Source organism: Mauremys mutica, chromosome 9, assembly GCF_020497125.1.
Source record: "Mauremys mutica isolate MM-2020 ecotype Southern chromosome 9, ASM2049712v1, whole genome shotgun sequence".
Classification (NCBI taxonomy): Eukaryota; Metazoa; Chordata; order Testudines; family Geoemydidae; genus Mauremys; species Mauremys mutica.
Window position 1 is genome coordinate 43,796,965 of NC_059080.1, and position 24,910 is coordinate 43,821,874.

Genomic DNA, 24,910 nt, shown 5'->3' on the forward strand with positions numbered 1-24,910 from the left:
ACTCCCTCTACTTTGGGGCACGGGGAGGCTTGCTCTGTACTTTGTGGGCTCGATGGTTTTGTTAGCACGCCTGAGGACTGAACTCGTGACACGTAGATCAGCAGAAAATGAACAACTTTCCTGCAATCATACAAGCAGGATCTCTCTTTCATGTGGTTCGTTTAACCCTCTAGCTGCCAATGGTCTGGAGATTTCGCCACTAAAGGATCGTGCAGCTTTCATTAACCTATGGACCTTCTAAAGCTTGGAGGGTTCGTTAGGTGTAAATAAGAGTCTGACTAGGACATCTGGAACTGATTTAGTTTTAAAAATACTCCACTGGAAAACCACGGTCCCTACAAGGAAGGCTGTCAACTCCCAGCATGCAGCAGCCTTCCTCGTGGCACTAGGGCTCTGCCACTGAACCAGGTGGCCAAAGAGCAACAGTTCACGGCGTTCCACTGTTTGACCCATGACACTTCACCATAGAGCTGAGGCCCACTGAAACTACAGCTCTCAGCATGCAATGCTTCATCATGCTCCCAGCTGGCACCTGCTCTGTTTCCTGCACAATTCGGCCACCCCTGGTTTAGGGCGAGCCCAGCGAGCCACGAAGGACCCTCCCCAGCTCACACCACTCGTTTCGGGAAAGCCAGTGACTCTTACCTTGAGCTTCTCAAATCGATCACTCAGTGATGCCACCTGGTGGTCCCGGTGGCGTCCCACCAGTTTGCATAAGGCACAGATCAGCTGGTCATCCGCAACACAGTACATGTTCACTTTCTCATTCTCGTGCTCCAAGCAAGTGAGTCCTCGGAAGTGTGTGTCTGGCACGGGCTCCACCAGGCGGTGGCTGGTGAATGGCTTCTTGTTAGGGTGCGTGGCCCGGAGGCAGCGGTCACAGTAGGACACCTCGCAGGTTATGCAGGTCTTCACTGCATCCCGCGGAGGGTCCTGCTCACAGAACTGACACGCTATCCTTTCACTGGACATGGCAGGGCTCTTGCGGTACGTTCTCTCTCGGCGGCTCTCGCTAGGGGAGTTGGGGCCACTCAGAGAAGCCTTTTGGAAGCGATCTATAATGTTCTGCAGGGTCACATTCCGCTTGAGGCCCTCTAGGCCGCGGTGGTTAAGGGAGATGACATACCTGCAGGTGGGGCACTGGAATGCTGTGATGGGCTCTATTGACTCACTGGAGGAGCAGCTGGATACCAGGATGCGATGGGCACAACTGAAGCACAGGCTGTGAGCACACGGCAGCAACAGAGGGTCTTCGAATAACTCCAAGCAGATTGGGCAGGTCAATTCCGACTCCAGTGTTTCCATCTTTAGTTAAAACAATCCTGCTTCAGCATCAAAAACCAGGGAAGCTGGTCAGATACCTACAAGAGAGAACAGGAGAAAGGAGCAGCATGAGAGCAAGCCACTCAATACAAGAGACATCAGGAACTACATTAGCATCAGCAAAAGGAAAGATAGCAGTGACTCCTTCCTGCCAGAAACTGAGACCAGACATTTTCTTGGGGGAAGAAGAGAGGGATGACAGAGAAAAATCAGACATGCAGCCAGTGTGGATCTTAAATGCACTGCATTCACATGAGCATGGCAGGGGATGGTCCAAAACCTTCCATCACATCCTCAAGATCATATTCATACAAAGCTGAGACATTGACTCACAGTTTGCAGGAATATTTTCAGACAGGAAATTGGGGGTGGGGGGTGGGAAAAAAAGCCAACTCTGCTATAAAGCTTTCCCTCTTGCCTGGGAAGGAAGCATGGGACAGCAATGCAAAAAGCTAAGGCAAGGAAAACTGCACAATTTCACTGCAGAAGACAAGAAACAGAGCGGATCATGCCTGTCTTGTGTGCATGAGAATTCTGGTGTACATCAAGGAGGAAAAACAAGCAGCAACGATAAAACCCTAAACATTTTCTCTACTGATCAGAAAGTACCTACTTCTTTTCAGTGAAGGATCCTAGGAAAAGCATGGGAAGGGAGAGACTGGAATCTTGGAACCTCTGACCAAGCAAAACAGTCAGGGACTCCAATGTATTGTTCTTTTGCTGTGTGTTTGAATCAGCTCCTCAGTCTTTGGGGTGGGGGTGGGGAAGGGAGGAGAGTGAGTTGATAGTCTCTAAACTTCCATCGCTCTATTTTCTCCAAAGCACTTCAAGGAAGAATGCAGGGGATCCTAAATCATCTCCAGCTGGATGAAAACAGGGCTATATTTTTACAGAGCCTCCTCTGAGGAAGGTTTGAAATGGGCTCTGTTCAGATGCCCTGCTTTAAGCTGCATCACCAAATGCATTTCCGAGCACAGAACAATAAATGGCTCTGATTTCACAGTGCATGAACTCAAATTAGTCCCTCCTGCCCTGGGTAAAACAGGCTACTCCATTTCATTCCTGGCAAACTGAGGATATGTCTATACCATGAAATTAGGTCGAATTTATAGAAGTCTTTTTTTAGAAATCATTTTTATACAGTCGATTGTGTGTGTCCCCACACAAAATGCTCTAAGTGTATTAAGTTGACGAACTGTGTCCACAGTACCGTGGCTAGCGTCGACTTCCGGAGTCTTGCACTGTGGGTAGCTATCCCACAGTTCCACAGTCTCCGCTGCCCATTGGAATTCTGGATTGAGATCCCAATGCCTGATGGGGCAAAAACAGTATCGCGGGCGGTTCTGGGTACATATCGTCAAGCCCTGCCCCCGTCCCTCCGTGAAAGCAACGGCAGACAATCATTTTGCGCCTTTTTTCCTGGGTTACCTGTGCAGACGCCATACCATGGCAAGCATGGAGCCCAATCAGCTCACCGTTACCGTATGTCTCGTGGGTGCTGGCAGACGTGGGACTGCAGTGCTACACAGCAGCAGCTCATTGCCTTTTGGCAGCAGACGGTGCATTACAACTGGTATCTGTCGTCGTCGTACTCCTGGGTGCTCTTTTAGCCAACCTCGGTGAGGAGCAACTCAGCCAGGTCATTCCCATCTTCTGCCGAGCACCCAGGAGATGACGATGGCTAGCAGTCGTACTGCACCAACTTCTGGAGAGCAGCCAGATGTCGATGCCTAACAATCGTAATGCAGCATCTTCTGCCGAGCACCCAGGAGATGACGATGGCTAGCAGTTGAACTGCACCGTCTGCTGCCCCCTAAAGGTGTAAAAGATAGATGGAGTGGATCAAAACAAGAAATAGACCCGATTTGTTTTGTATTCATTTGCTCCTCCCTCCCTCCCTGAAATCAACGGCCTGCTAAACCCAGGGTTTGAGTTCAATCCTTGAGGGGGCCATTCTGTGTGACAGTTGTTTGTGTTTCTCCTTGATACAAAGCCACCCCCTTTGTTGATTTTAATTCTGTGTAAGCCATGTCATCAGTCTCCCCTCCCTCCGTCAGAGCAATGGCAGACAATCGTCTCAAGCCTTTTTTCAGTGCAGACACCATAGCACTGGGGAGATGGAGCCCGCTCAGATCACCGCGGCAATTATGAGCACTGTAAACACCACGTGCATTATCCTGAAGTATATGCAGAACTAAAACCTGCCAAAGCAAAACCAGGAGAGGCAAGGGCAGCGCGGTGACGAGAGTGATGAGGACATAGACATGGACATAGACTTCTCGCAAAGTACAGGCCCCAGCAATGTGCACATCATGGTGTTAATGGGGCAGGATCATGCCCTGGAATGCCGATTCTGGGCCCAGGAAACAAGCACAGACTGGTGGGCATAGTGTTGCAGGTCTGAGATGATTCCCAGTGGCTGCGAAACTTTTGCATGTGGAAGGGCACTTCCATGGAACTTTGTGACTTGCTTTCCCCTGCCCTGAAGCACCAGAATACCAAGATGAGAGCAGCCCGGAGTGGGCAAATCTATTGTGGGGGCTGCTGTGATCCAAGTAGCCAACACAATCAAAGAGCTGCTGATATCCAGGGTAGCGACTCTTGGAAATGTGCAGGTTATAGTGGATGGCTTTGCTGCAATGGGATTCCCTAACTGTGGTGGGGGGATGGACAGAACCCATATCGCTATCTTGGCATCAGAGCACCAAGACAGTGAGTACATAAACCAAAAGGGGTACTTTTCAATGGTGCTGCAAGCACTGGTGGATCACAAGGGATGTTTCACCGACACCAGCATGGGATGGCCTGGAAAGGTACATGATGCTAGCATCTTCAGGAACTCTGGTCTGTTTCAAAAGCTGCAGCAAGGAACTTTCTTCCCAGACCAGAAAATAACTGTTGGGGATGTTGAAATGCCTATAGTTATCCTTGGGAACCCAGCCTACCCCTTAATTCCATGGCTCATGAAGCCATACACAGGCAGCCTGGACAGTAATCAGGAGCTGTTCAACTATAGGCTGAGCAAGTGCAGAATGGTGGTAGAATGTGCATTTGGACGTTTAAAAGCGCGAAGGTGCAGTTTACTGACTCGGATAGACCTCAGAGAAACCAATATTCCCATTGCTATTACTGCTTGCTGTGCGCTCCACAATATCTGTGAGAGTAAGGGGGAGATGTTTATGGTGGGGTGGGAGGTTGAGGCAAATCGCTTGGCCGCTGATGACGCGCAGCCAGACACCAGGGCAGTTAGAAGAGTACAGGAGGGCGTGGTGTGCATCAGAGAAGCTTTGAAAACCAGTTTAATGACTGGCCAGGATATGGCGAGACAGTTGTGTTTGTTTCTCCTTGATGAAACCCCCCCCACATACACCCCGGTTAACTCTACTTCCCTGTAAGCTAACCACCCTCACCTCCCCCCTTCGATCACCACTTGCAGAGGCAATAAAGTCATTGTTGCTTCATATTCATGCATTCTTTATTAATTCATCACACAAATAGGGGAATAACTGCCAAGGTAGCCCAGAAGAGGTGGGGAAGGAGGGAAGGACAAGGCCACACTGCACTTTAAAACTTTAAAACTTATTGAAGGCCAGCCTTCTGTTGCTTAGGCAATCCTCTGAGGTGGAGTGGCTGGGTGGCTGGAGGCCCCCGCACCATGTTCTTGGGCATCTGGGTGAGGAGGCAATGGAACTTGGGGAGGAGGGCGGTTGGTTACACAGGGGCTGTAGTGGCAGTCTGTGCCCGGCTTGCCTTTCCTGCAGCTCAACCATACGCTGGAGCATATGAGTTTGATGCTCCAGCAGCCTGAGCATTGACTCCTGCCTTCAGCAAGCTGACACCACCTATCATCTTCAGCCCGCCACTTACTCTCTTCAGCCCGCCACCTCTCCTCGTGTTCAGATTGTGCCTTCCTGCACTCTGACATTGTCTGCCTCCACGCATTCTGCTGTGCTCTGTCAGTGTGGGAGGACAGCATGAGCTCAAAGAACATTTCATCCCCAGTGCATTTTTTTCGCCTTATAATCTTCGCTAGCCTCTGGGAAGGAGAAACATATGCAGCTGGTGGAGGAAAAAAAAGGAAGAATGGTAGTTAAAAAGACACAATTTATAGAACAATGGTAAACCTTGCTGTTAACATTACATAGCACGTGTGCTTTCGTTACAAGGTCGCATTTTGATGGCTTCACCATCCACCGCGTGGCTAACAGTGGGGAACATTTCTGTTCAGCCACAGGCAAACAGCCCAGCAGGAACAGGCACCTCTGAATGTCCCCTTAATAAAAGCACCCTTTTTCAACCAGGTGACCATGAATGATATCTCTCTCCTGAGGATAAAACAGAGAGATAAAGAACGGATGTTGTTTGAATGCCAGCAAACACCGGGACCATACGCTGCAATGCTTTGTTCTGCAATGATTCCTGACTATGGGCTGCTGGCCTGGCGTGGTAAAGTGTCCTACCATGGAGGACGGAATAAGGCCACCCTCCCCAGAAACCTTTTGCAAAGGCTTTGGGAGTACATCCAGGAGAGCTTTATGGAGATGTCCCTGGAGGATTTCCGCTCCATCCCCAGACACGTTAACAAACTTTTCCAGTAGCTGTACTGGCCGCGAATGCCAGGGCAAATTAATCTTTAAACACGCTTGCTTTTAAACCATGTCTAATATTTACTCACCAGAGGTCCCTTCTCTGCCTGGCGGGTCCGGGAGGCAGCCTTGGGTGGGTTCGCGGGTTACTGGCTCCAGGTCCAGGGTGAGAAACAGATCCTGGCTGTTGGGGAAACCAGTTTCTCTGCTTCCTTACTGTGAGCTATCTTCCTCACCCCCAAAACCCGCTTCCGTGTTGCGTCCTACTCCATTGATGGAGTCAAAGCACAGGGTTGGGGTACTGGTGGCTGCACCCCTCAGAATGGCATGCAGCTCATCATAGAAGCAGCATGTTTGGGGCTGTGACCCGGAGCGGCCGTTTGCCTCTCTGGTTTTTTGGTAGGCTTGCCTGAGCTCCTTAATTTTCACGCAGCACTGCTGCGAGTCCCTGTTATAGCATCTGTCCTTCATGCCCTTGGAGACTTTTTCAAATATTTTGGCATTTTGTCTTTTGGAATGGAGTTTTGATAGCACGGATTCATCTCCCCATACAGTGATCAGATCCAGTACCTCCCGATCGGTCCATGCTGGAGCTCTTTTGTGATTCTGGGAGTCCATGGTCACCTCTGCTGATGAGCTCTGCATGGTCACCTGTGCTGATCAGCTCACCACGCTGGCCAAACAGGAAATGAAATTCAAAAGTTCACGGGCCTTTTCCTGTCTATCTGGCCAGTGCATCTGAGTTGAGAGCGCTGTCCAGAGCGGTCACAATGGAGCACTCTGGGATAGCTCCCAGAGGCCAATACTGTTGAATTGCGTCCACACTACCCTAAATTCGACCCGGCAATGGCGATTTCAGCACTAATCCCCTCCATCGGAGGTGGAGTAAAGAAATCACTTTAAAGAGCCATTTAAGTCGGAAAAAAGGGCTTCGTCGTGTGGACGGGTCCAGGGTTAAATCGAGGTAACGCTGCTAAATTCGACCTAAAATCGTAGTGTAGACCAGACCTGAGTAGCAGTTCACCCATCCCTCCCAGCCCCAAACCCAACCTTCTCCCGCCCCTCAGACCAGGTCAGCTGCCTTCAACAAAAGTGCTTAAAAAGAGGCAATTAGCAGAGTTTAGATGGCAGTTGCTCCTCAGAAGGCTGAAAAAAAGCGTAAGTGATGCTCTGACATGCACTGACACTCTCTATGTTATTAACAGGCTTGGCAGAAGTTTGTGGGTTTTGATCATTTTGACAGATAATATTGATGTTTATTTTCATCCATTTTTCTAGGTTTTTTCACAGTTGCTCAACATTATGGGAAGAGGTCACACAACAGAGGAGCAAGACAATAATGATATAATGGCAGTAGACATTGAAAGTCAGAAAGTTAAAGCTCTATAACCATTAAAACACAAATTAGCATGATCACATGTCAAAATATACAACGGAAACATCCCTAAATGCTCAGAAGTTCTCAAGTGGCATTTTTCTTACTTTTTGATTATTACTGCTGGAAATACTTTTTCTTCAGTTTGTGTGTGGACTGTGAAACTGATGTGTACCAACATTCTCCATTACAAATCTAATCCTTCCAAGTGTAATTATTAAACACCTACTGGATGAGCAATTGCTATCTGCAGTGGAGGTTGCCTGGTAAAACCACTTCCAGACCTCACACCAGCTTCTTTTCCAGGTCGAAATTTTCACTTCCGAAACACTCCAGAATAATGGACTGCAGGCACTAAGGAGAGGAAAAAACAAGTTGACCCAACTGCTCCTGATGCGTGGCATGATGCAGAGTGGCAGAGGCTAATCAGCAAGCAGGGGCACTGCAGTAGGCTGCGAGACAGTCTGGCTGTGTATATCTGACACGTGCTCCCACTAGTTCTGTTCTGTGTTAAAAAGGAGTGCACTGCATTGCTGGCAAACCAATAAATAATTAGTCATCTTCTCTACTCCCCTGCTGGGAGCGGGGAGATGAAACTGTATGAAGGGTACATTCACAGAGCACGGTCTCGGTAAAAACTCACATGCCTTCTAGGTCTAACTCACTCTTCTAGGTTGACTCTGGTGTGAACCACCTAACATGAGGAAGACAGAGCAATTACTGATCCGGGAAACAGTTGGACTAGTAGAGGCCCTGCAATGCACAATGCTCTGAGCTGGCTATCGAAGAGAATAGCTGGAAGGAGCTGGTTATGTGCCAAGCTGTCATGGCACTGCCGTGTCTCAGAGGGACGGGCAGGATGCACACATGGCCGACCTGGGGGGTTTCTTACTCCTGGTGTGTGCATGGCAGGTGTGGGGGACACTTGCCCAGGGCAAGACACACAGACTCCTGTTCCTCTCCTTCTCCTCCCAGGAGGGCAAAGGGAAACTGCCTGTGGGTAACTTAGTGCTGGCTGACCCTGTGGGAGGGAGCAGAAGTGCTGCCTACTGCTAGGTGCTCTCCCCTACCCCCCCCCGACATAGCTGTCTTTGTTTGCTAGGGAGGCTCCTCATTAGCCCCATGGCCTCCCCCTACCTTCCTGTGCTTTCTCCCTGCCCCTCAGCCCAGCAGGGGGACTCTCCACTGAGGAATGGGGCAGCTGTTTCCCACCCTCCCACAGGGCAGCTCCTCCAGCCCCCACCAAGTCTGGGCCACTCTGAAAGAGCAGCCAGCCCTTTTCTATGGGCAGGCCCAGTCTCTTCTGCCCAGGGGTGTGGCAGTTGGGTATGGCCGTAGATAGCCACTCAGAGGGGGGCTCTCAGCAGAAACCCCACCAGTAAAAGGAGAGGTCAGTCATCCAGCCTGCCCTTTGCCTTCAAAATTAGGAGAAAAACAGCCAACAGCCCAGCCCTAGTCATTCCAGATTGGCACCAGCTATTCCCTTGGTCTTTCACACCCCTGAGACGCTTGCTGTCATGGAGTTCCTGGACGATGCTCTGGAACTGCTCCTCACAAAGCCAGTCAGGACTTTGGGGAGCCTCTTCTCCCTTGGAGCACACTGTTTTCAGGGCAAGAAGCTCACACGTCTTCACCTCCTGGGTCTCTCCTTGGAGCATTCAGCATCCTCTGCCCCTCCGTGTGCTTCCCACAGTGAGCCCGCCCCAGCGGGGTCCTGGGGAAGCCACAGGGTCCTGCACCCCAACTTTGCAGTCAGATGTGACTCTAAGCCAGCCAGTAAAACAGAGGTTTATTAGATGACAGGAACACGGTCTAAAACAGAGCTTGTAGGTACAGCGAACGGGACCCCTCGGCCGGGTCCATTCTGGGGGGCCGTGAGCCAGACCCCCACGTCTGCACTTCACTCCTTGTCCCCAGCCAGCTCTAGACTGAAAACCACTCCAGCCCCTCCTCCTCTGCTTAGTTCCTTTCCTGGGCCAGGAGGTCACCTGATCTCTTTGTCTCCCACACCTTTAGCATCCCCTTGCAGGGGGGAAGGGCCTGGCCATTAGTTGCTAGGCAACAGAGGGTCGGCCGAGGCCCCCACACAGTATTCAGAGAAAACATTAAGAACAGTCCCAGTTCGCCACACTTGCAAACACCCTCCCACGCACTACTCGAGGTGCCACATTTCTAGTGGCAGGCAGGCGGCTGTTTGTTTACTCCTGTGTCTGCGGCAGCAGCACTGTCAGTGATAAATGCACAGCCATGGGAATGGAGGAAACTCATTAATTTCTGCTAGAGAGCAGCAGGCGCTTTCTCACACAGCTTTTTAATATTAAATCTAAATCATCACATTCGATTACTCTTATTACATCTTAGCAACAAAGTAACTTTAAAATCTATTTAGACTCAAGAGAACACAGTCCTTAGCATTGACATAGCAGAGTGCTCGACGGGCAATGACTCGGTCATCCTTACAAGTTCCTGAGAGGCAGGTAAGGAGGAGTTATTTCAGAGATGGAGAAAATGAGGCATAAAGGAGTTAGAGACTTGTCCAGACAGCAAATTGGTGACAAATGGGATTAGAACTCAGCTTCCTGGATTCCAGCCCCATGCTCAATCCACTAGACCACAGCACCTGTCATTGCCCCTACAAAACCCTACAATGTGGTCTAAGTAAAATCTGTTTCTCAATATAACATCCCTGACTCTGAAAGAATTAATAGACTAAATCAGTGGTTTTCAACTTTTTTCATTTGCAGACCCCTAAAAATTTTCAAATGAAGTTGTAGACCCCTTTGGAAATCTAAAGCATAGTCTGTGGACCCCCAGGAGTCCATGAACCACAGGTTGAAAACCACTGCACTAAGTCATTCCTTTGGGAAGATCTTGGTAGCAAAGCCTCTGATTACACTTAGAGTAATGGGGCACTTTGACATCAGAGGCAGTGATCTGAAGTACATCACTGCAGCGAAACACTTCTCTCTCTCAGTGGCAACTCTGCTCCTGAGGGAATTCCTGTGTACCAGAAAGGTCCCCAATCTGAATAGTTACTGCCTGCCCCGGGGAGCAACTGTTTTGTAGGAACACAAACTCTCTTAGGATTTATGACCAGCCTCGGATGGAAAGAACCCACCCACCACTCCAAAGCATCAGCACTTCCCTCAACTGATCCAGCTAAAAGGACCTCCCCCAGCATTGCACCACTGCAGCTCCCTCAGCTACTGCCATGCACTAGCTTCCAGGTGAGCTGATGCATCTCCTTAATGCCATTGGTGGAAACAATCAGACTCAGCAGATCCGCTTTGCAGCTTTGTCGTTCCTTTGCATGTTGGACTGACTACAATGTGCCGACCACGCGCAGACCAACCTGCCTGAATTCCTTCAGAGCAGATGCTCCAAGCGATACCTACCCTTGGAATAAAAGGTTGCACAAGACTTCTTTTGTTGTAGTTCCTGCAGGCCTGGGGCCACGCTGGTCTCTTGCTGGTATAAGTCAGGAGTAATTCTAATGAAATCCGTGGGACTGCAACGAAGAGGGCACACTGGCAGCGCAGAGCCTGGCTGTCTGGAGCTAGCAATGGCTACATGCCCTATTGTCAGGCACTCTCAAAGCACTAACTCCCCTACGTTATCTGGGAAGGGCAGAGCACCTTCCCTTGATGCCATAGTCACTGTGGGGGAGGGAGTGCGTTCTAATTACCATCCCCAGACCTAGACATTGACATAAAAACAGGTGGGGCAGAGAGTGCTCTGGCAGCTGGAAAAGAGGGTTTGGTAGCTGGGAGGTGCTTTGGAGGCGTCTCACTGGAGGGGGAGTGGTCAGGAAGGTTTGAGAGCTGGGATGGTGCTCGAGGGTTCAGCACAGTGGTGCTCAGGGCAGAGAGGGTTTGACAGGCAGGAGTAGGAGCAGAGGCACTTTGGGAATGTCACAAGTTAATCTTAGGGACAGAAGACACTTGCACCTCATTGACCGGGCCAGTTCCTCCTCCTGTTGCCTCGGAGTCCCACCATGGGTTTCCGTCTCCAACTCCAACAAGAGCAATTCCCTAAATGGTTCCAAAGCCCAGAGCAATCACTAAGATCACAAGGACGTGACAGGCTCCTACGCAACCTGGGGGCAGTACCAGCAGCCGCTCCCTGACCACAAGGGGACTGACAGCAGCATGGCTTGGGGACCCAGCTTCCCTGCCCAGCTTCAGGCATCTTCAAACATTCAGAAATGCAGGCAGCTTGTTGGAACCTGCCTGAGCCAGTACCGTATCATACAATCTATTCCGAACTGCCTCGAATAACACTTGCAAGTGCCTCAAGCAGACTTTCATCTCTGCCCGCATCAGCTCACAGAGCTTATAAAATTAAGTAATTAAAAATGTAATGTATCTTACTGCTGCAGTAATCTTTCCAAGGCGTGCCAAAAGTACCCAAGGACTCGGAGTGTGGAAAAGCAGCTGTGTCCAAAAACATTTGGAGAAAGGAAACTGTTCCCAGCACTAGCTTTTCCCTTTGCCCTAGTGCTGGTTCTCAAACCCCAACTCCTGTCTGGCCACCATGGCAGAGATGAGGGGAGCAGCCAAGAAAGCTTTGCCACATGCCCCAATACTTCCATCTCCTAAGCGGACTCTGCTGTACTCCTTTGTGATATCCAGGCTTATGCAGATGGTAGGGATTGGGTTAAATATCTGTTTCACCACCATGCTGGCTATTCCTCACTGTTGTTGCTGCTGCTAGCAACTACACTGCATTTCCTTTGGTTTGTTCAGAGTGTTGTGACCTTCTGACATTTATTACAAACCACCCTTGACTCACCATTTGTTACTTGCTGAGGCGGAAGCCTCCAATTAGGTAAGCCCATCTGCTTTATTTTTAAGAGGCCAGTGCTTATAGACAGAATTCAGCAGTCCGTATGGAGAGCAGGGTTTACTATCATGAGTAAACTCATTCAAATTAGTGGCAATACGAGTGTTTCAGAAATGAGCCCTAATTAAATACATTCTCCTCTGACCTGAGGTGAAGGAAGAGGAATTGCAGGCCAAAATGAGTTTGTTTGCCTTTTTAAAAACCCTAACAAAGGATATGTAGGCAAGGATTATAAAGGGAAGATTTCTGCAACCTTCTTTATGGAGTCACTGGTGCAACTGGTTAGTAAGAACACCACCTGCTGCAGCTACAATGTCTAGGATATACCCAAGGGACTTGCGTCCTTCTGCTTTACGGCATCAGTTCCCAAACTAAGGGTCACGATCCCAAGTTGGGACGCTCCATCAGCAGATTGGGTCATGGCAATCCCAGGTGTGTGGAGGACACCATTTTCTAAAATCACAGTGTGATCTTGCATGTAAGGTCCATGCGAGGTCATGCTGTATGAAGGATTCCAATCTGTCCAGATCATGGGAAACAATGCATCTGAAAATGAGGTCATGCAGGGGAAAAGTTTGGGAACCACTGCTTTATGTCACAATTTCTCACCATCTGAGTTAGTCCCCCATGACAGCATCGCACAGGTAGATGCACTGTAGAGATTTTAAGCCTTCCTTCAAGCACTAGGAGGCAAAAAACTGGACTACATAAACCATTGCTTTGTTCTCATATAGCCATTCTTATGGTAATCTCCTTTGCCCAGCACTGCAATATCTAATAGATCTGGGATAACTGAAAGAAGCCTTGAAATGGGTCTAAAGCAAACAGAGAAATGACATGGACTGGGAAGATAGTCCAGATGCACCTGGGTGAATCAGTTGGCTCTGCTTTCAAAGTGCTTTTATTCTTCTTTCTTTTATGTTCACTTTGATGTCTGTGATTGATGCAGCGGATAGAACAGCTGATTAGATTAATCTGCTTTGTTTACAGTAATTAACACCCTAAATATAAAAACTATACAATATTAACAAGACATATGAGGGCAGCAGCATGTGTCATAATGCACAGGCTCTGCATGAGGGTCTGAGAGATCAGCTATTCCAAGCCACAGCACAAATCACCCTCTGGGGAAACTACAGGAAAGCAGCTGTTGGACAGGGCTACAGTTACAGGAATCAGTGTTTCAGTAAAGTTCAACATAAAAGCAAATATTTTTGCCATGGAAACACTTGGGTGGGATGACTTTCCATGTAGTTATATAATCCATCGGTACACACGTTGCCTTCACAGCGTATCTACCCAAGGCCTCTGCTTGTCAAAATGTTGGTGTTACAAGCAGCTTCACATTGGTCTCCATTGATATTTAAGCAGAAATTCTGCTGAAAGGTCATTCCATGCAGCAGCCGATAGTCTCCCAGTCAGTCATAGAATCATAGAATCATAGAATCTCAGGGTTGGAAGGGACCTCAGGAGGTCATCTAGTCCAACCCCCTGCTCAAAGCAGGACAAAACCCAACTAAATCATCCCAGCCAGGGCTTTGTCAAGCCTGACTTTAAAAACCTCTAAGGAAGGAGATTCCACTACCTCCCTAGGTAACCCATTCCAGTTCTTCACCACCCTACTAGTGAACAAGTTTTTCCTAATATCCAACCTAAACCTCCCCCTCTGCAACTTGAGACCATTACTCCTTGTTCTGTCATCTTCTACCACTGAGAACAGTCTAGATCCATCCTCTTTGGAACCCCCTTTCAGGTAGTTGAAAGCAGCTATCAAATCCCCCCTCATTCTTCTCTTCTGCAGACTAAACAATCCCAGTTCCCTCAGCCTCTCCTCATAAGTCATGTGCTCCAGCCCCCTAATCATTTTTGTTGCCCTCCGCTGGACTCTCTCCAATTTACCCACATCCTTCTTGTAGTGTGGGGCCCAAAACTGGACACAGTACTCCAAATGAGGCCTCACCAGTGCTGAGTAGAGGGGAATGATCACGTCCCTTGATCTGCTGGAAATGCCCCTACTTATACAACCCAAAATGCCATTAGCCTTCTTGGCAACAAGGGCACACTGTTGACTCATATTCAGCTTTTTGTCCACCGTAACCCCTAGGTCCTTTTCTGCAGAACTGCTGCCCAGCCATTCGGTCCCTAGTCTGTAGCAGTGCATGGGATTCTTCCGTCCTAAGTGCAGGACTCTGCACTTGTCCTTGTTGAACCTCATCATATTTCTTTTGGCCCAATCCTCTAATTTGTCTAGGTCCCTCTGTATCCTATCCCTACCCTCCAGCGTATCAACCACTCCTCCCAATTTAGTGTCATCTGCAAACTTGCTAAGGGTGCAGTCCACACCATCCTCCAGATCGTTAATAAAGATATTGAATAAAAAGTCAGCAGAGGGGTTCAGGTATCAGACATCAGTTATTTCCAGCATTCTTTCTGCTTGATCAAAATCTCATCTAAGGTGCTAATTCAGTAAGAAATTGGTAAATATTTAGCACCTAAGGGGGCAATTTTAAATGTAGATCAAATTCTGCGAGTCTCATTCTGGTGACAGTGTTCCTCTAACTCTCCAGCAAAGGGGCAAGCGAAGTGGGGCCAGTACCCACAACCCACCTTCATCTTTAACATCAGGGTGTGGCCCGCAGAGCCCCTTTTGGTCAGGATGGAGAATTACATGCTGGGAGCTGCAGCCTGTGAGCTACAACTCTATGCTGAAGACAAAAGCAGCCACGTACCACAATCCAGAACTCCACACTTTGCATCACTAAACACGGAGGTGGGTTAGTGGGCAGAGTGCAGGGGAGGCAGTCAAAGGAACTTGATCAACAGGGTTTAAAAGAGAAGAAGAGAGAACTCAGCAGCACCGCGCACAGAAGCAGATTACAGATCCTTTTACAGATAACCCAACACAGGCCCCTGAGGGTGGGGATCCTAGGAGCAGTGCTGGCCCATTCCTAATATGACTGAGGAGATCCTCAGCAACTCTGCCCCAGAACTCTCACCAGCCTGGGCAATGTGGAAAATAACCACAGTTTTCATCCTAGCAGCCACTCCCACAACACACCATCGTTAGCTCTTTTGCTGCCCCTGCACCCTGCCAATTGTGCCCTGCACTGTCAAGCCAATTGGTTTCATGAGAGCACATGGGAAAGAGGGAAGGAGATTTTCTGAGATGGTGTCATTAATCAGAGGCTATTTTATCCCAATTAAGGAGCAGTCTCAGGCGGTGACAGTGCTGGAAAGTAACCTCAATATTCCTCTTAGAGGCTTTGCAAAATCAAAGAGAAGTGAATGGTTCCTGGGATCAGTACGTGCTGTTGTAGTGCAGAGTGCGCTTGCCAAGGCAGTCACTGACCAGATTTTCATTTACTGCAACCAACATGTTCTGGTTCTGACTTCACAGGTCCACCTTAAATCCCTGGTGCAAGGACCCGCTGTGGCCTGCCAGAACCTTCACCTCTGAAGCAACAAGCCTCTCTCACTGGAGCTCATTATCAGCAAATTGGTGTGAACAAAGATCTCTCCTTAGTCACTTCCACCCTTTTGTAATCCTTTTTCTCCTAACAGAATAGGCAGATTCTGCTCTGCCAAGCATGTCATAAGTATCAGTACATGGGTACTTCCTGTTCACCATAGTGCCGGCCTATCAGAGTCAGGACAAAGAAGCTGTGGCAGGATAAAAACAACACTGATGGCAAGTTGTTGTTGATGCTGAGAAACAAAAGCAGCTGTGTTAATTTCAGCTCCATTCAAAACACAAGGGGAGGGTGGGGAGAGAGGAATCAATGGATGCCAAATAAAGAGGACAAAGACAGCAGAAGAGTCATTGAATGCAGCATTGACACTATATAGATTGCAGAGCAGGTATTATAGCGGAGCACCAACTCCACTGTACGTAAGATTGAGCATTGCTGTCTGTTTAAAGATCGACTCTTCTCCATGCTCCAAAATCTGCAGGCTTAGAATCATAGAATATCAGGGTTTGAAGGGACCTCAGGAGGTCATCTAGTCCAACCCCCGGCTCAAAGCAGGACCAATCGCCAACTAAATCATCCCAGTCAGGGCTCTGTCAAGCCTGACCTTAAAAACCTCTAAGGAAGGAGATTACACCACCTCCCTAGGTAACCCATTCCAGTGATTCACCACCCTCCTAGTGAAAAAGTTTTTCCTAATATCCAATCTAAACCTCTCCCACTTCAACTTGAGACCATTACTCCTTGTTCTGCCATCTGCCACCACTGGGAACAGTTTAGATCCATCCTCTTTGGAACCCCCTTTCAGGTAGTTGAAAGCAGCTATCAAATCCCCCCATTCTTCTCTTCTGCTGACTAAACAATCCCAGTTCCCTCAGCCTCTCCTCATAAGTCATGTGCTCCAGCCCCTAATCATTTTTGTTGCCCTCAGCTGGACTCTTTCCAATTTCTCCACATCCTTCTTGTAGTGTGGGGCCCAAAACTGGACACAGTACTCTAGATGAGGCCTCACCAATGCCGAATAGAGGGGAATGACCACATCCCTCGATCTGCTGGCAATGCCCCTACTTATACAACCCAAAATGCCATTAGCCTTCTTGGCAACAAGGGCACACTTACTCGGATTATCTCGAATTTTTTAATGCCTCACTGGATAGCATGAGCAGTACAAACCTGGGGTCATCGGTAGGGTTGCCAACCCTCCCAGATTGGCTAGGAGTCTCCCAGAATCAGCATCAATCTCCCGGCGGCTATTAAAAGCCATCCAGGAGATTTTAATAGGCCACTAAAAGTCCAGTCAGCGGTGCAGCGAGGGCCCGGAGCTAAGGCAGGCTCCCAACCTGCCCCAGCTCCACATGGCTCCCGGAAGTGACCGGCAGGTCCCTCTGCCTCCCAGGCAAAGGGGTGGCCAGGGGTTCTCTGCGTGCTGTCCCCGCTCTGAGCACAGGACTCCAGAGCTCCCATTGGCTGGGAGCTGCAGGGGCAGTGCCTGCAGGCCGGGGCAGCTTGCAGAGCCGCCTGGGTGCCCCTAAGCCTAGGAGCCGGACATGCTGGTTGCTTCTGGGAGCCGCCCGAGGTAAGCGCCGCCCGACCAGAGGCCACACCCTGCACCCATCCTGCACCACACCCCCTGCCCCAGCTCAGAACCTCCTCCCGGCAGCAAAACTCCCTCCCAGAGCCTGCATCCGCTCTTGCACCCAACCCTCCTGCTCCAGCCTTGAGCCTCCTCCTGCACCCAAACTCTCTCCCAGAGCCCACACCCCCTCCTGCATCCCAACCTCCTGCCCCAGCCAGGCGAAAGTGAGTGAGGGTAGGGGAGAATGAGTGACGGAGGGAGGGTGAATGGAGTGAGTGGGGGCGGGGCCTCAGAGAAGGGGCAGGGCAAGGGTGTTTGGGTTTGTGTGATTAGACAGTTGGCAACCCTAGTCATTGGAGCAAGGGGTTCCCAAGATACACCCACTTTAAAAAACATCATTTTGCAAAATCTTCTCCCTCTTCTCTTAATGGTGGTTTGCCCACACTAGAGCCTTAAACTCTGTCTCTGATCCGCCCCAAACCAATCTAGTCTTGTGGGATTTATCTCCACTACTGCATGGAATCCCTTGGGGTTACCGTGAGCACTGCTTAGCTCTCTCAGCTGTTGCAACTAGTGACCAGAGAGGAGTGAACTGCCCACTCTCATGTATCCAGTCCATGCAACTCCCAAAATGTAATTATAGCTCAACATGGTACCTTTATGCTCAAAACTGATGGCTGCCGTTTCTATGCATTTGTTAGGAATTTGCCATACCAGATTAGACCAGTGATCCTTACAGTCCGCTAGACTGTCTCTGACAGTGACTCAGTAACAGATGCTTCACAAGAAAGTGCAAGAAACCCCATATTAGCCAATTATGGAAGAATCGCCACAAACAGAACATTTCTTCATAATTCCATCTGATTAGGGAGTTATTTTTTGCCCTGAAACATGAAGGTACTACCACATTTTTAAAAAAAAACCCTACCTAACATAACTGTGGATAATCTCTTTACCCCATAAAAATCTAATCCTCCTAAATGCTTGGCCTCAATGCTATCCTGTGGTAATGAGTTCCACAGGTTAATTATGCCTTTTGCATATTGAGTAGTAGTTTTATTGACCATTGTACACTGACACCCAGGTCTCTTGCCTAAGTGATTACAATTAATTTAGAAAAAAACCAGGAGTACTTGTGGCACCTTAAAGACTAACAAATTTATTTAAAATTAATTTTAAATTAATTCTAAATTAATTCTAAATAAAATTCTAAAATTAATTTAGAACCCACCAAGGTGCATGAATAGATCACATTCTCCCTTCCAATACACATTATCTTGCATTTGCCAGTGCTGAATCACTTCTATTAGTTCCTTCTCCAATTCCTCAGTCTTCTCTAGAACTGACTAGTCAAAATAATCGTGTGTTAGCTGCAAGTTTTGCAGCTCACTAGTCAACTCTTTTTGCAGATAATTAAAGGCAGAGCTGGTAGCACCACCTGTTAAGGTTACCTGACATTTCCCAATTTAAGACCGTGTTCAGTTGCTTCTAACTTTCCACTTGTAACTTTTACCGTTTGGGCCCAAATTTTCCATGCTGGGTGTTTGCCTCAAGCTGATTTTTTTTTTATTTAAACCAAAACATTTCAGCCATTTCTAAGAACAAGGCTCAGGAAAAATATGTTTTGCTCGTGTTAAAAAATTCGGTGATCTTTTCTCTGAGAAGCTCAACCACCACTATACTCTGGAGCAGGTGGGATATAATCCAGTTCTCCAGGGCAAAATTCAATTGCCCTACCCATGAGAATGTCCTTTCTCTTCCTGTAGTCCTTTGTCTCATTCTCTGAACACATTCCAGCTTCTGCAACAAATGAAGCACAGGTCCTACAGAGGACAGTCCCCTTCACTGCCCAACCCTGATGCATCCCCAGAGTAGATCCATCCTGTGCACTGAATGAGGCAGGGGGTCTGTGGAAAAAAACAGTATGTGATCATGTAATTAAAGACTGTCACAATGCATACACACAAGAAGGCCAAATTAAATTTGGATAGGCAACCTTAATTCTGGCATTTCCTAACTTTGTCGTGCTTGACTTTGCACCTTAGTAATGTTCTTTTCCGTGTGTGTGTGGGTGTGTGTAATAAACAAAAACCACCAGGCCCAGAACAGGAACCTGGAATGTGAAAAACCTTTGGCAATGTTGAAATTTGAGCATGTATGTGTGCGCATTTGTGTTTGTGCATGCATACATGTGCACACAATCTTGCTCTTGTTTTCTGACTCTTAGGGCTTGTCTACAACTACTGAAGCACAGCAATGCAGAGTAGCCCTAAGTAAGTTTCTAATTCATGACAAAAAACTTTACTCTAATCCCATGACTACCTAGTTTCCTTAATAACTCGTGGACTTTGACAAAGGATTTTAAAAGTCCAAATAAATTATCTCAGCCAGTTCTCAACTATCATTTTGTTGAAATGCTCACAGAATCCTCGTAGACTAGACAGGCCTAGTTTTCCTGTAGAGAAATGATGTTTGGGTGTCCCTAATCTGTCACATTCTGCAAAGTATTTTTTAACTCTAGTTTTAATTATTTTCTCAACTAATTTTCTTGGCACTAAAAAAAGCCCTTACTGGTCTGTAAATTCTCCAAATCCCTCCTTCTACCTTTTTTTAAAGTTAAAGATAGCGTCAACAAGGTTTTACTCCTGTGGAGCAGCTGACTTTAATGAGATATTACGCAATCTTTTAGCAGCTCAGTCACTTCAGTTCTGAATTCCTCCAGAACAGTTGGCAGCAGTCACAGGACCTGATGATCTGCTGCTGTTTCATTTAGCCATTTGTTCCAGCACCTCACTTTCTGCCATAGCTCATCTTTATCTTCCACAACAGCCTCTTGATAGATGGAAAGAAATAATTTAGCTTCTCTGCAACATCCTTCTTCTTCTTCCTTAATTTCTTCCTTTACTCTCTGGTTGTCTAGCAGACCCCCCATTCTCTGACAGGCTTGCCTCTTCTGAGATTCTGAAAGGATCCCTTGGTCCTTGGCTGCTGCTAGTGTTATTTTGGGTTGTTTTAATTATGTCTCTGGCTAGCTGTCTTCTGATAGCTCTCTCCTTATGTGCCGTGTGGAAGCAGGGAAAGCTTCAATAAGGATTTGAAGGGGATTTTAATGCGTGTCAGTCAGTTAGCAAGAGTCAGGCCATACTGTAACCCTAATGACGTGAGACTTGTAGGAGCAAAGATAGTGCGAGGCGACAGGACAAGAACTGTGTACAAAGTTATTACGACCTTGCAATCACTAACCAAAATGCAGGCTTGCTTTTCTTAAGAGAGAGACAAATAAGATAAGCCTCTCTGCTATGTATAAACAAAATGTATTTGTTGCTTTTTACTGTCTCCATGATTGCTAGAAATTGTCTGTAACAAAGGTATAAAGGCTTGATGTAATTGTTTACCAGTTGAGAGACCTGTCCAGGACTGGGGCGACCCTGTGCCCTATGGCACTCTCTCCCTCCATTGTAATTACTGGAGAAATAATAAAGTATTTGATTTTGCTGCAACCAAACAAAAAGCGAGAACTGAGTTTTTCTTCGACAATTTGGGGGCTCGTCCGGGATGGCAACGCCCACGGACCCGCAGACGGCTACTACGGATCATTCCCCTTCGAACCCCATGGCGCCACATGAGAGGTATGAGACCTTTTGAAATCTCTATTGGGGTATCGGAGGAGGACTTTCCGTGAGGACGTCTGTCTCTGTTGGGCTCACGCCATCTGAACTTATTGACTGTGCAGCAGGATCAGATGCAAAGTGGTATTGGGGAGAGGCCCCAATAAGGTTAGTTTATAGCAGTACTGGGAACTGCTGAGTTGGCCAAGGTAAATGCATAAGGTAATGCATAAGGTAATGCATAGGTAAATGCATTAGAATGCACCGGTGCTGAGGGGTTTTTACCGCCTCAAGAGGGGTTGTCATACCGCCTCATGGTATTGGTCCGGACCAGGTAAAGATGCATCGTGGTTTAAAAAAAAAAAATTAAAAAGAGATAAAAAGGTTAAAAAAGGGTTAACAAAAAAAGGAAGAAAAGAGGCCTTGGTGTGTGTGTGTGTACACCAGTGTGAGTGATCGTTATCGGAAGACGCCCAGAGTACCCTGTGAAGCGGAAGCTAATGATCAGGACTATTCTAACGCAAGCCCGGTAACTAGTGGATCTTTAGGAGATCCGACCCACGGTGGGCTGACTCGCCCTGGCATCGTCCGGCGAGGAAGCTGCCTGGGTCTAGGAATGTGTGAACCCATCTTCCCTCTCCCCCTTCCTTTCCGTGTGGGCTACTGACAGTCTGATCATCTCACTGGATGCAATCAGAGTACGCGGCGCCGTGTCTCCCAGAGACTAGCCGACGCTCTTTGCTGAAGGGAGGTGTAGGAGAGTCGTAGTCTTCCTTGTGAGTCTCTCCTGTGTGAGTACCCTGTAGGGAGAGATCCTTAGTTTCTGAGCCGCTAGCGCGGACAGGGCGCCCTCTCTGTGTGTGTAAGTGGAAGATGGGTAAGGGACAGTCTAAATATTCCACCTTACCCCCTACGGGTACCCCAGCATATTACATGTACGTACATTATGGTCCTAAAACCTGCAGGTATTTAGCGAATTGGAATCTTCACACGCGTGAAAAGCCATCTAAACAATGCCCATTAGAAGGCACCTTCAATCTAGATAAGATCATATATCTCAGAGGAGCTTTTAATTACCAAAGAAAAGCCTCTGACACAGTGTGAGCAATTTGTCTAGGAACGGGTTAATTTGAAATTCAGCTTAGCCCAGAGATAAAGGGGAAGTTGTTTTGTGTTCAAGGTCAAGAATCAGTGCGGACTATGCAAAGTGCAAAGAAAAACTGCTTTCAGCCCCAGCTGCTTGTGGAAAATAGAGACAGGGGCAACCCAAAGGCAGTACAAGTTACAGAACTGAGATTGCATTTGCAAAGCTTAACGGTTCAGTGAGATCCAACAGTTTTTGCGACCCCGAAGCCGGACAGGAAGCTGACCTGAACTGGAATCTCTGAAAGAGACGCCGCAGGAGACTCCAGGGTGTAAAAGAACACCCATCCCAAGAGCAGAAGCATGTTGGAAATTCTGGACAAGCTGTATACAGGATAATCTCCCGTCCACCTATTTCCCTTCTCTGAACGTTATACACAGACATGGCCAGTCTGGATGTGTGTAAGTATTAAAGTGGCTTAAGGCCTGGGGCATTCATATTTTTCCTGTGTGAGGTGGGAGCATTCCCAACACTCTCCATTGTTGTTTTATTATTTTTAATGAAGCTTTAAAATTTGATTATATGCAGTGTCAGTCTGATCACCTGACATGAGGGATAAATTAGTAACAGGAATTTGTCACAGTTTGGTGAGCAATTTTGTCTGGGGGAGCCCTGCAGAATTTACACCATCTATCTGTTTTACCCTTGTTATTTTATGTTTGTTTTGTTTGGTGCTGTTGGTGTTATATCTTAAGAATAGCGTGATTAAGGGTGAGCCCTAATAGAATAAGGAAACACTATCTGGTTTTGTTCTGTTTTGTTTAACCGGTTACTGTTGTTTTTCTGCTCTGTTCATTTGGGCGTTGGGTGTGTGAGCGGAACTGAACTTCTCGTTCGTAATTCCTCAGAGTGGAAGCCATGTGTGCGATGAAGCTCTGAGGATGTATTGAGATCTTTCTGTCCCACCCCCCCCCGTAACGGACAATGTAATAGAAGTGGAAAAATCTGGCTTAGATTGTAATTTTCTCTGCTCTCTGTATAATTTTCTTTTCTGTTTAAGTGTCAGCAGACAAATGGGTGGGTCTCTGGGTAGACCCCCAAAGGGGATTGGATTATGTGTTGAGTAAATGGCCTTTACGCAATGGCCATGTATTTTTGCCCAGGTGGCAAGCCTTACTAGAGAGGACTCGGGTAGTCTTGTAAGTAAAAATGTTTTAGGGAAAAGACCAGAAGGGTGGGGGCTAGTTGTGAAGCCCACCCTCCTAGCTAAACTGGTAGTGGCACAAGTTGTGCCTAGGATAGGGGCGGCTCAGCGAGAAAAAAAGGATCGGGCCCAGGCGGGCAGGCAACAGACAGAGAGATTGGAAAACACGTTGGAAACTTTTGAGGGTGTAGTGGAAAGAAGGAGTAAGTGAATATAAGCCTGAGAATTTCAAATACTCAGAAGGATATTTGGAATGGTGATTTGAATTGGTAAAGTGGCTGTTGGAAGGGAGTTGCTGGAGGGAACAGCAGTTGAACTTTGTAAAAATGCTAAAGAGAACAGTTTTTTGGTGTCTTTGACATGTTTGTAAATAAATTCAGGCAAATAAATTTATTAGATTGTAATAATTTGGCTGTGACCAATTTTGTTGAATTAGCTGACAAATGGATATAGTGCTATGTAATTAAAATTGTATTAGGCTCTAACGGCACTGTAAGAGGTGATGTTTTCTGTCAGTGTTTAAAAGCAGGAGTTAAAAGTAAAAAAAAGCAAGCCAGAAAGCATCTGTGTTAATGCAAATTAACTAACTGATAAGGTAGAGGCCGCTGAACCAGGGCTGTCTAAGAAACACATACGAGATAATATGGGGTAGTTCCCCTGTTTTGCCTAAAATCAACAAGGGTATTTGTATATTTTAAGCAATGATTGACTGCCCAGAAGGGGTAGACCTCTGTTTTTGTCTTTCAGATTATCAAAGAAAACTAATGCCAGCTGAACAGCATTCAACGTACCATGATTTACTGGCACAGTGAAAATTATGTTGTGTGTTCTATGTTCTGTCTTGTGGTGTTTGTCTCGTGGCCAGAATTGTTGTTTAATATTTTCATGGGATGGTCTGATTTGAACTCAAGCGGAAGTGTTGGCTTGAAATGCAGATGCTTGTTTTGTTCAACTTAGAATACAAAGTGTTTGGTTACATCTGAAAAATGTGATATACTAAAGTCTAATACATTTTCTTCAGTAAGAGAAAGAAACTACATTGGCCAAATCTTTTAATTAAGAATTGTTGTTAAAATTTGCATACCAACAGTCTTTGGAAGCAAGGACATGAAAAGTTAACCCACTCCCCATATTGTACAAGGGATCCTTCTGGCTACCTCAGACTTTTAGCCAGAGGGCTGGGGATGGTGGAAAGCTTTTGGACTAGAGGTTATATTAAGTGAACTTCTCAAAGTGGGTGTGCTTGTCCTGGCTTGTTATTCCAAAGTTCTGTAATAAGGTTATTTTCGTGAAAGGGTATATGTGGCATACATTGAATAATAAGACTAATGTACTGTATAACAGTAATGTTTATGTGTTCATGGTATAAAAGAAGGTGTATAAGTAAAGAGTAAAAGTTTCCTTTGTATGTTAACGAAAAAAAAAAAAAAGCCAAGAAGGGAGAAAAAAGAGAATAGCTAACATGCTCAGTCTAGGAAAGGGGGGATGGTTGCTGCAGTTAAAAGAGGTTGGTGTGCAGCGGGCAGCCCACCCTCCTCCTTGGGGACCTTTTGTAAATATTCAGATTGATTTTATTTCAATGTCTAAATGTTGTGGTTATGGATATGTATTAGTTTTAGTTGATGTATTTACCAATTGGGTTGAAGCTTTTCCCTGCAGGAAAGCAGATGTCAAGACTGTTGTGAAATTTTGCTTAAAGATTTTGTGCCACATTTTGGCATCCCTGTGAGTATCAACAGTGATCGTGGACCTCATTTTACTGGACAGATTGTAAAGGAGTTATGTGCAGCTCACTGCCCTCACCACCCACAGTCTGCTGGGACAGTGGAACACCAGAACAGGATT

The 24,910-nt window shown here is 47.1% G+C and overlaps 1 protein-coding gene across 6 annotated transcripts in view; it reads right to left on the reverse strand.

Moving 5' to 3' along the window:
• LOC123377623 (probable E3 ubiquitin-protein ligase MID2) overlaps positions 1–24,910 on the reverse strand; it is a 432,199-nt gene that overhangs the window by 351,662 nt on the left and 55,627 nt on the right. For 3 of the 6 annotated variants that reach the window (XM_045030744.1, XM_045030749.1, XM_045030750.1), the window contains exons 1-2: positions 7,514–7,639; positions 646–1,361 (exon numbers count right to left, since the gene is read on the reverse strand). In XM_045030744.1, the coding sequence (XP_044886679.1) occupies positions 646–1,305 (660 nt within the window). In that variant the 5' untranslated portion in view covers positions 1,306–1,361; positions 7,514–7,639. Of the gene's footprint in view, positions 1–645; positions 1,362–5,190; positions 5,247–7,391; positions 7,445–7,513; positions 7,640–24,910 lie in introns of those variants that run through there. The other 3 variants (XM_045030748.1, XM_045030746.1, XM_045030745.1) reach the window with 3 other exon arrangements.